This window comes from Oncorhynchus tshawytscha, linkage group LG19, assembly GCF_018296145.1.
Source record: "Oncorhynchus tshawytscha isolate Ot180627B linkage group LG19, Otsh_v2.0, whole genome shotgun sequence".
NCBI classification, from domain to species: Eukaryota; Metazoa; Chordata; class Actinopteri; order Salmoniformes; family Salmonidae; genus Oncorhynchus; species Oncorhynchus tshawytscha.
In genome coordinates, this window is record NC_056447.1 from 53,336,529 (window position 1) to 53,348,717 (window position 12,189).

At 43.6% G+C, this 12,189-nt stretch overlaps 2 protein-coding genes across 4 annotated transcripts in view; both read left to right on the plus strand.

Moving 5' to 3' along the window:
• Window positions 1-1,919, plus strand: part of LOC112237273 (neuroplastin) — a 51,487-nt gene extending 49,568 nt beyond the window's left edge. For all 3 annotated transcript variants that reach the window (XM_042301881.1, XM_042301882.1, XM_042301883.1), the window contains one exon: window positions 373-1,919. The gene's annotated coding sequence lies outside the window, so the exon portion shown is untranslated. The remainder of the gene's footprint in view (window positions 1-372) is intronic.
• Window positions 1,920-4,604: 2,685 nt separating this feature from the next.
• The window catches only part of LOC112237274 (potassium/sodium hyperpolarization-activated cyclic nucleotide-gated channel 2-like), a 35,649-nt gene continuing 28,064 nt past the window's right edge, over window positions 4,605-12,189 (plus strand). Inside the window, exon 1 of the mRNA XM_042301884.1 lies at window positions 4,605-5,902. Within this exon, the coding sequence (XP_042157818.1) occupies window positions 5,196-5,902 (707 nt within the window). The 5' untranslated portion in view covers window positions 4,605-5,195. The remainder of the gene's footprint in view (window positions 5,903-12,189) is intronic.

Consider the following 12,189-nt stretch of genomic DNA (forward strand, 5'->3'; position numbering starts at 1 on the left):
TCCCGTGTGTATCAAGAATGGTCCACCACCCAAAGAACATTCAGCCAACTTGACACAACTGTGAGAAGTATTGGTCAACACGGGCCAGCATCCCTGAGTGGAACGCTTTGTCGAGTCCATGCCCCGACAAATCGAGGCTGTTCTTAGTTATATATTATAAACTGACAGATAGTTATATATTATACATGAAATCGCCCCCCTGAAAGTGGTGTGCAACAGCCAGGGTTGTGGGGTCAATTCCATTTCAATAAATCCAGGAAGTGAACCTAATGGACTGAATTCAAATGGAATTATCCCCAACCATGGTGTCATTACAACCTAAGCAATTTAACTTACACGCTAATGACTGACTTCCTGGTTTTCCTTCCACAGATAATAACATATTATACATGTATGTATCGACCAAATGAAGGTAACCAGGAAAAGGGATTTATAGAAATGTGTTAATAAATAAATTTATCTGCCAATAAAACGACGTATAAGAAGAAGAGGAAGAGGAGGAGCTACTGTAATGTCTGTATTGTATGATGAGGCATGACTTCTGATTTTGATTATCTAGCTATCGTGTGACAAGGGTGAAGAATGTGATCAATGAACGTGATCCCATAACATTATGAATGATTTATGAAGCATTATAACCATTGTTTGCTGCATGCAGTTATTGATTGTCGCTGTTTATTGATTGTTTTGATTTGATTATGTATTCTGATCGAATTCTTATCACTTTCCACTTTTTTACTTAATTCTGAAGTAATGCATGCAAGGTATTCTAACTTTCTGTTTGGTCCGGAACCTGACATGGCTTTTTGGACTGTGTCCCAAATGACACTCTTTTTCCCTATATAGACCCCCCCCCCGCCCCCCCCTAAAGGTCTCTAGTCAAAAGTACTGCACTCTATAGGGCAGGAGTATTCAAATCTTATCATACAAGCTCTGTAGAACTGATGTTTTTTCTTTTCTTTTTTTTCTTTTTTTCTACCTGTTAATGCATTTGACCTACCTGGTGTTCCAGGTCTAAACCAGGCCTCGGATTAAAGAAAAATGAGTGGAAATGGTCTCAAAATCCAGATTTGAATGTGAATGGAATGATATGGAATAGGGTGTCACTTGGGACTCAGACTTGTTTTTTTTGTTTACTTAGATAATAGATAATCACTATTTGTGTTGACTATGAGAAGCTAAAAACTTTGCAATGTAAAAAGGGAGGAACCCCGCCCCTTCCCCCAGCGCCACCAATTATAATCTGGTATGACAGTAGATCTGTACAGTTTATCATTCTGCTACATACCATTTTATAAATTGGTTACTTATTCAGTCATATTTTATCAGATCACATCTGGTTTCGCATTTTAGTTTGGGGTTTGCAATGTCCCTGTCTTTTTGAATTTGATTGAAATTTCCTATATTTAACATGTACTGTATGTATCCAACCACCTTATATAACAATACATGTAGTAATATGAAGGATATTCATTCATGAGATGCACTTACATTTTGGAAAAATCATGGAAATAAAAAAAGATCTCTATAAAGTTAATTTAGTATGTAATTGTAACAACTCCTCCTAATCATTCTAACTGCTGTGTTTAACTGAAATAAAAGTGTGTATTGTGTATAGCATGGCTATTATCCTATGCAATAATAATCAATATTGATATTAATATAAACAAATCCCTCTTAGCAGCTTTTAGATTCTCTATGTTGATCTAGAATGATCTTTAGAGCATTGATAGATAGCGTACTGGACAGCTTGTTGATCTCTATAGTTGATAATGTTATACAGTATATCTAGAAGTTGGAGCTAGGTAGGAGGCAGTGCGACAACAGGAACTATGTTATGTATGTCAAGATTGACACTTGTAAAGCAATCCCAAAATCAATCACAAGTCATTTTTAAAAATAAAAACTTTAAAAATAAATGGTTTCTTTCAGTTTGATGACTTGATTTTCATCCATTTCCGAGCTTGCGATCACACACTAATGCATGCATGCACACACACACACACACACACACACACACACACACACACACACACACATATATATACACACATATACACACACACACACAAACACCTCTTCACAACCAGCACAGGCACGGGCTGTAAACATTGTGCTGGCTTCTTTAGTGTTAAATGTGAAAACAGCACCACCTAGTGGTCACATGAGGAACCAACAACGCTGTGAGAGTAGAAAAGCTACAGGTAGTTAGTTACTGGTTGATGCAGGGAAAAGACTACCAACTAAATAAAGCTAAAACCTCCCAAGATAGGTGTTTTTTTTAACGGGGTGTGTACGCTGTGTGTGTGTGTGTGTGACTGTGTGCATCTTTCATTTCTCCATCATCGGGCTCATAATTTTCTCTCTGTTTTTAAGTTCAGAACTCTTCCATCCAGACCCGAACGGCAGAAGCACAACTGAAGGGGGCACTATTGTCTCATTGAACCACTATTGGACCATGTATCCCATATAGAGAGTCAGCCATCTGGCAGAACCATGTATCCCATATAGAGTCAGCTATCTGGCAGAACCATGTATCCCATATAGAGTCAGCTATCTGACAGAACCATGTATCCCATATAGAGTCAGCTATCTGACAGAACCATGTATCCCATATAGAGTCAGCTATCTGACAGAACCATGTATCCCATATAGAGTCAGCTATCTGACAGAACCATTTAATACAACGAAGCACAACATCTGGACTGAGGTTGTCACACAGTGGGCGGAACACACACAGACTGGAGAACAAAGCATAGCTAAGCAAATCTGATTTGTAATAAAGAAGTACCAGTTGGTTTATTCAAAGATAAAATGTTAGTGTTTTCAGTAAATAAATAAACATTTATTTGACAGATGCCCCCCTCCCCCACAGACACACACACACACATACACACACACACAGCACCAATACAATGACTCTATCAGACTGCGAGATACCATAATAACAGAAGCAGTTGTTGGAAAGCTAATTTCCCTTCTCTCTCTGCCCCTTAAGACAATTAAACAAAGCCATTTAGACCCTAAATAATGGTACCCTAGTCCCTATATAGTGCACTAGGGTCCATAGGGCTCTGGTCAAAAGTAGTGCACTATATAGGAAATAGGGTTCTATAGGGTTCTGGGTAAAAGTAGTGCACTATATAGGGAATAGGGTTCTATAGGGCCCTGGTCTAAAGTAGTACACTATAGGGCTCTGGTCTAAAGTAGTGCACTATATAGGGAATAGGGTTCTATAGGGCTCTGGTCTAAAGTAGTGCACTATATAGGGAATAGGGTTCTATAGGGCTCTGATCTAAAGTAGTGCACTATATAGGGAATAGGGTTATATAGGGCCCTGGTCTAAAGTAGTGCACTATATATAGGGAATAGGGTGCCATTTGGGACTGTCACTTTGTCTGCAATGAGATCATCAGGGATAACACTACCAGTCTCTTCAGTGTTCTCTGTTTATAGTAATCTATATTAGGGAGTAGGGAGCCATTTGGGAGGGATAATCTATATTCGGGAATAGGGAACCATTTGGGAGGGATAATCTATATTAGGGAATAGGGAACCATTTGGGAGGAGGTCATTGTCTTTCTGTCACGGTCTTCCTCCTCTTCATCTGAAGAGGAGAGGTGAGGCGAGAAGGATCGGAGGACCAAAATGTGGCGTGGTTTGTGTTCATCTTGATAATTAATAAAGCAAACACTATAAAACCAATAAACTAAATAACGACCGTGAAGCTATAATGAGAACTGTGCTGACACAAGCAACTAACATAGACAATCACCCACAAAACCCAACACCAAACAGGCTTCCTAAATATGGTTCCCAATCAGCGACAATGACTAACACCTGCCTCTGATTGAGAACCATATCAGTCCCAAACACAGAAACAGACAAACTAGACATCCAACATAGAATGCCCACTCAGATCACACCCTGACCAAACAAAACATAGAAACATACAAAGCAAATTATGGTCAGGGTGTGACACTCTCTGTATGACCAGCACAGTTGGATACATTTCATTTCCATTTAGGAAGTAAAACGGAAATGTTATTTGTGAATGTCATTGACCCATCATTTAACCCAGATAAATAACAGAAGTTCAGGTATGAACCAGTGTGTCTTTGTGTGTGTGTGTGTGTGTGTGTGTGTGTGTGTGTGTGTGTGTGTGTGTGTGTGTGTGTGTGTGTGTGTGTGTGTGTGCAGCCTATAGTTTATCATTTACAACAAAGTATATCATCAAGACTGTCAGGGAGTTTTTAAATCACACCCTCTTATCATCCAGCCTGACTCCTGCTGGACTGGGATGCTGAGAATAGTGTTCCCATGGCAACCCGGTAGATTAGCCCCATTAATATCTAGTTTATTAGAGAACTGCTGGACTGGGATGCTCAGAGCAGCTCCAATGGCAACCCAGTAGATTAGCCCCATTAATATCCAGTTTATTAGAGAACTGCTGCACTGGGATGCTCAGAGCAGTTCCTATGTCAACCCGGTAGATTAGCCCCATTAATATCCAGTTTCCATGTTGAGAATAGCGTTCCTATGGCAACCTGATAGATCAGTGATATCAGCACACACAGCAGCCAGCAGTATTTGAATGCAAGCTGGTGAGGACTGACTGACTCCGTGGAAGGCTGCATGTCGTAATTTCCTATTGACAGCCAGCTAGCCAGGGCTTTAATATTTTAGGAGGAGAATCAGGAGAGAGAGGAGATCATGCTTTGTCATGAAGTACCACAGAGACACAAGCCAGCCAGCATCCTTCCTCACTCTGCCTCCCGACTGGCACGTCCGATAATTAGCGCAGACAGCATGCAGGCAGCATCAGTACCACTGATGTGTTGTCGTCATCTAGGCTACTACACTCTGATTTAGGAATAACTTAATAGCTGGATGTTATTCATTGAGTTCCCGGGCATGTAGGCCTACCGTAATATGACCGTCGCGCCAAAGCGGTACGAACTGTTGCAACCCGGAGCAGGCAGAAACACATTTCAAGTGTCAAGTAAGATTCGAACTGTCCCTGTTCTGCTGCAGATGCGCCGTCACTCTTTTCGGAACCCTGCGCCTTTTGAGTTTATGAAATACATGTTTTATAATCATCATAGCTTGTATATTTTTGTTTCTTTGTCCAACGCGTTTTTCTCATAGCCCAGACTAGAGCGTGTCTGTCGCATCTGTTCCTAAATACCATCATAATGGATACGTTTCATTCATCCATGCGCAAAAGGCTGTACAGCTTGCCGCAAAACATTGGTCAAAAAGGCTCTGTATCTGTGATGGTTGACGACGGAGGAGAATACGGTGGTGGCGACAAGGACACCAAGAAGAAAAGAACCGGTATCAGGCTGAAGTCTCTCCCTCCTCCTGGACCTTCATCCCCCACCAGCAGTTGGAAGAGCAACGGGGACCGGGACCCCAAGAGCGGAACCGCCGGAGACTTGGAAACGGACGTTGCCATCAAGACCAACTTGAATGGGGACTGTCGTCTGGTCAGAGGTCGCCTTTCCTCCATCACTGGCCGACACACTCTTGGGTCAGATCCAGCTGAGCAGCGGAGGCTGATCTCCGAGGCAGACACCGGTGCTAACGAAGAGAGTTACCCCGGAGGGGGCGAGCTGGGAGAGCATGGTGCCGGCGGTCGCAGTGCTAGTGCACATCGCCGATCGTCCGTCTTCGATGAGTCCACTTTCATCAAGTTAGAAGGAACCGAACCGATCATGTCAGACGAAGCAGAGCAGTTGTACCGGGCGGGCTTCATGCACCGGCAGTTCGGGGCGATGCTTCAACCAGGAGTCAACAAGTTCTCTCTGAGAATGTTGGGGAGCGAGAGGGCCGTGGAACACGAAAGGGAACGCGTCAAGTCTGCAGGATTTTGGATCATTCACCCATACAGTGATTTTAGGTAATTATTGTTCAGAGGATCTTTAGCAGTCATTAATTAGATTACTGAATAGTTTGACTGAAACCAGACAAGTGTCTGATTAGACAAGTTAAAGGCCTCTTGTAGTTTTCACACCCTCTCCGATTCATTGTTGTGATAATAGCCTAGAATAGTTTACTAGCTCACCAAGTTCAGCTTTCCCAGTAGCATACGAAGAAAAGTTTGTGGTCACCCTTGGAGTTATCTTCACAGGGTACAGTGCCCAAAGCTAGGCTGTTTGAGATGGTGTCAGTGTAACACATAATTTTAGACCGTCCCCCCCCCGCCCATACCCGGGCGCGAACCAGGGACCCTCTGCACACATCAACAACATGAAGCCAATATGAGTCAAGGCTCTTTCTGTTTTTTCATTTAAACTCAATGCTGTTGGGTCTTGTCTGAAGTAAAGCTCAAACAGAGATGCCAGTTCAATTTAAATACCGTTTTTAGATTTGACTACTGGCATGCATATTCATTTTGCATTTCCAGGCATATTCATATCCAACTAATACTGCTGGTACTGATCTTTTAGGCTCAGTTTGTTTTGACTCAATATGGATATGTCTGTGTGTGTGTACACATGTGTGCTCAGAGAGAGAGATCCTGTCTCACAACTATTTATTTCATATCACCAACACAAACAAGGGCATTCATTCCATCATGCCATCTGTTCATCACCACACACATAAAATGTTTGGTTTTTTTCTGTATCATTTTAACCTTGAGTTCTCTCTCTGCTGTCATCAACAGGACATGTCCACCGTCCTGGCATGTTGGGACTTATCCTCCAATCCTGATGTGTTACAGTGTTCCCCCCCCCACCCCCCCACACACACACTCATCTGAATTACATTTAGTGAGGCCATGGGATTACAGAGAAAGAGAGAGAGAGAGTGTGCAGCAGGCCAGACCGCTATGAGCTAGGTCAAGGCTTTTGAAATGGGGTAATTAAAATAGGGTAACATGACCATTCAAGATATTAGAAGCACACATCAGGCAGGATCATGACCTCACAATTAGGTTAATGGGAGGGTGTGTGGTGGTGGGGGGGACAGGGGAAGGTAGGGGGAGAGAGAAGGTGGGGAGGACAGGGGAAAGAAGGGGAAAGAGGAGGAGGGGATGGGGAGGACAGGGGAAGGATGGGGGAGAGGAGGAAGGGATGGGGGTAGGACAGGGGATGGGGTAGGACAGGGGAGGAAGGGGAAAGATGAGGAGGGGGAGAGAGGAGGGGGCTGTAGGGGAAGAGAGGAGGGGAGGACAGAGGAAGGTGGGGGAGAGAGGAGGAGGGGAGGACAGAGGAAGGTGGGGGAGAGAGAAGAAGGGGGACAGGGGAGGAAGGGGAAAGATGAGGAGGGGGGTAGGGGGAGAGAGGATGGGGGAGGTAGGGGGAGAGAGGAGGAGGGGAGGACAGAGGAAGGTGGGGGAGGTAGAGAGGAGGGGGAGAGAGAGGAGGAGGGGAGGACAGAAGAAGGTGGGGGAGGTAGAGAGGAGGAGGGAGGTAGGGAGGACAGAGGAAGGTGGGAGGAGAGAGGAGGAGGGGAGGACAGAGGAAGGTGGGGGAGAGAGGAGGACAGAGGAAGGTGAGGGGAGAGAGGAGGGGAGGACAGAGGAAGGTGGGAGGAGTGGAGGACAGAGGAAGGTGAGGGGAGAGAGGAGGGGAGGACAGAGGAAGGTGGGAGGAGAGAGGAGGAGGGGAGGACAGAGGAAAGTGGGGGGAGAGAGGAGGAGGGGAGGACAGAGGAAGGTGGAGGTGGTCTTAATGTTACTAGGGAACTGTCTTAATGTTACTAGGGAACTGTCTTAATGTTACTAGGAAACTGTCTTAATGTTACTAGGGAACTGTCTTAATGTTACTAGGGAACTGTCTTAATGTTACTAGGGAACTGTCTTAATGTTACTAGGGAACTGTCTTAATGTTACTAGGGAACTGTCTTAATGTTACTAGGGAACTGTCTTAATGTTACTAGGGAACTGTTTTAATGTTACTAGGGAACTGTCTTAATGTTACTAGGGAACTGTCTTAATGTTACTAGGGAACTGTCTTAATGTTACTAGGGAAGCGCACGGATCCAGTGATGCCAAATTCAAATGACAAAATCGCAACACTAAACATTCATGCAAATACGAGTGTCTTATATCGTTTAAAAGCTTAACTTCTTGTTAATCCAACCGCATTGTCATATTTCAAAAGGGCTTTACGGCGAAAGCATACCATGCGATTATCTGAGGACAGCGCCCCACACCAAAATACTTTTCCAACCCAGCACAGGTGTCACAAAATCCCAAATAGCGATAAAATAAATCACTTACCTTTGAAGATCTTCCTCTGTTTGCAATCCCAAAGGTCCCAGCTACACAACAAATGGTTGTTTTGTTCGATAAAGTCCTTCTTTATATCCCAAAAATGTATGTTTAGTTGGCACGCTTGATTCAGTAATCCACTCTTTCAACATGCATACAAACAAATCCAAAAAGTTACCATTAAAGTTTGTCCAAACAAGTCAAACGATGTTTCTAATTAATCGTCAGGTACTCTAATATCTATATAAACGATACAATTTAAGATGGAGAATAGTATGTTCAACAGGGAAGATAAATAACGAAGAGCGCGCACCTCATTCACGCACCAACAAGACTACTTTTCTAATGAGAGACATCTTGGAAAAACTACAAATACTCGGTCATTTTTTTAAAAACAAGCCTGAAACCATTTCTAAAGACTCTTGATATCTAGTGGAAGCCATAGGATCTGCAATCTGGGAGGAATAGAAAGGCCAAAAATCTAGGAAGAAACCTAGAGAGGAACCAGGCTATGAGAGGAACCAGGCTATGAGGGGGTGGGCAGTCCTCTTCTGGCTGTGCCGGGTGGAGATTATAACAGAACATGGCCAAGATGTTCAAATGTTCATAAATGACCAGCATGGTAAAATAATAGCAATCACAGTGAACAGGTCAGGGTTCCATAGCTGCAGGCAGAACAGTTGAAACTGGAGCAGCAGCACGGCCAGGTGGACTGGGGACAGCAAGGAGTCATCATGCCAGGTAGTCCTGAGGCATGGTCCTAGGGCTCAGGTCCTCCGAGAGAGAGAAAGAAAGAGAGAAAGAGAGAATTAGAGCATACTTAAATTCACACAGGACACTGAATAAGACAGGAGAAGTACTCCACATACAACAGACTGACCCTAGCCCCTCGACACATAAACTACTGCAGCATAAATACTGGAGGCTGAGACAGGAGGGGTCAGGAGACACTGAGGACCCATCCGATGATTAGGCCTACTCTATGTCACTATGTCTCTGATTAGGCCTACTCTATGTCACTACGTATCTGATTAGGCCTACTCTATGTCACTACGTATCTGATTAGGCCTACTCTATGTCACTACGTCTCTGATTAGGCCTACTCTATGTCACTACGTATCTGATTAGGCCTACTCTATGTCACTACGTATCTGATTAGGCCTACTCTATGTCACTACGTATCTGATTAGGCCTACTCTATGTCACTATGTCTCTGATTAGGCCTACTCTATGTCACTACGTATCTGATTAGGCCTACTCTATGTCACTACGTATCTGATTAGGCCTACTCTATGTCACTACGTATCTGATTAGGTCTACTCTATGTCACTACGTATCTGATTAGGCCTACTCTCTGTCACTACTTCTCCGATTAGTTTGTTATGGATCCCCATTAGTTCCTGTCAAGGCAGCAGCTACTCTTCCTGGGGTTTATTATGGATCCCCATGTTGCCAAGGCAGCAGCTACTCTTCCTGGGGTTTATTATGGATCCCCATGTTGCCAAGGCAGCAGCTACTCTTCCTGGGGTTTATTATGGATCCCCATGTTGCCAAGGCAGCAGCTACTCTTCCTGGGGTTTATTATGGATCCCCATGTTGCCAAGGCAGCAGCTACTCTTCCTGGGGTTTATTATGGATCCCCATGTTGCCAAGGCAGCAACTACTCTTCCTGGGGTTTATTATGGATCCCCATGTTGCCAAGGCAGCAGCTACTCTTCCTGGGGTTTATTATGGATCCCCATGTTGCCAAGGCAGCAGCTACTCTTCCTGGGGTTTATTATGGATACCCATGTTGCCAAGGCAGCAGCTACTCTTCCTGGGGTTTATTATGGATCCCCATGTTGCCAAGGCAGCAACTACTCTTCCTGGGGTTTATTATGGATCCCCATGTTGCCAAGGCAGCAGCTACTCTTCCTGGGGTTTATTATGGATCCCCATGTTGCCAAGGCAGCAGCTACTCTTCCTGGGGTTTATTATGGATCCCCATGTTGCCAAGGCAGCAGCTACTCTTCCTGGGGTTTATTATGGATCCCCATGTTGCCAAGGCAGCAGCTACTCTTCCTGGGGTTTATTATGGATCCCCATGTTGCCAAGGCAGCAGCTACTCTTCCTGGGGTTTATTATGGATCCCCATGTTGCCAAGGCAGCAGCTACTCTTCCTGGGGTCCAAACACATTGAGGCATATACATCAGATATAAAACAAAAGATAAAACATTATATAATAATTATTATTATTATAATCATTATATAACATTATTACATATCTACAACACAGCATTTATAGTACCACCAGTGGTGTAAAGTACTTTAGTTAAAATAGTAGTTTTTCAGGGTATCTGTACTGTACTTTACTATTTATATTTTTTACTACTTTTACTTCACTACATTCCAAAAGAACATATCATACATTTTCCCCTGACACACAAAAGTACTTGTTCCATGTTGAATGCTTAGCAGGAACAGGAGAATGGTCTAATTCATACACACACTGACTGCCTGATCTGGCAGACTCACTAAACACTTCCTTTATAAATGATGTCTGAGTGTTGGAGTGTGCCCCTGGCTATCAGTAAATACATTTTAAAAAACAAGAAAAATAATGCCGTCTGGTTTGCTTAATATAAGACATTTTGAAATGATTTATACTTTAACTTTTGTAAAAGTATATTTTTTGCAGTTACATTTAATGTTGATAATTTAGTATATTTGAAAACAAATACTTTTAGACCTTTCTCAAGTAGTGTTTTACTGGGTGACTTTCACTTCTACTTGAGTCATTTTCTATTAAGGTGTCTTTACTTTTACTCATCTATGACAATGGGGTACTTTTTCCACCACTGAGTACCACCATACAACAATATTACAATGTATCTGTGTGTGTAGTGTGTGTGTGTGTGTGTGTGTGTGTGTGTGTGTGTCTGTGTGTGTGTGTGTGCGTGTGTGTGTGTGTGCGTGTGTCTCTTCACAGTCTGCATTGTTCCATAAAGTGTAGATTTTTAAATCTGATTCTACTGCTTGCATGAGTTACTTGATATGAAATCGTTCCATGTAGTCATGTCTCTATGTAGTACTGGGCGCCTCCCGTAGTCTGTTCTAGACTTGGGGACTGTGAAGAGACCTCTGGTGACATGTCTTGTGGGGTATGCATGGGTGTCTTAGCTGTGTGCTAGTAGTTTAAACAGACAGCTCGGTGCATTCAATCTACACTACATGACCAAAAGTATGTGGACACCTGCTCGTCGAACATCTCATTCCATTTGCTGCTATAACAGCCTCCACTATTCTGGGAAGGCTTTCCAATAGATGTTGGAACATTGCTGCTATAACAGCCTCCACTATTCTGGGAAGGCTTTCCAATAGATGTTGGAACATTGCTGCAGGGACTTGCTTCCATTTAGCCACAAGAGCATTAGTGAGGTCGGGCAGTGATTGTGGTCGATTAGGCCTGGCTATTCATTCCAAAGATGTTCGATGGGGTTGAGGTCAGGGCTCTGTGCAGGCCAGTTCTTCCACACCGATCTCAACAAACCATTTCTGTATGGACGTCGCTTCGTGCACCAGGGCATTGTCATGCCGAAACAGGAAAGGACCTCCCCCAAAGTTGCCACAAAGTTGGAAGCAAGGAATCATCTAGAATGTCATTGTATGCTGTAGCATTAATGCTGTAGCATTAAGATTTCCATTCACCCAAACTATCTGTAAGGGGCCTAGAATGAATCATGAAAAACAACCCCAGACCATTATTCCTCCTCTACAAAACTTTACAGTTGGCAAATGCCGGGGTCGGGTTGACCCCTCTGTTGTTTTTCAAATCCCAGATTTTCCCTTTAATGCTAATTGCTCAAACATCTGGCTGGTGAGGGCGGGCTCCTGGAGAGGACATGGATTCCCAAGAGATAACGCAGGGATTTATCCACCAGAGGAGGGAAGAGCAATTAGGATCAGTGTGTCACAGCACTGCAGAGAG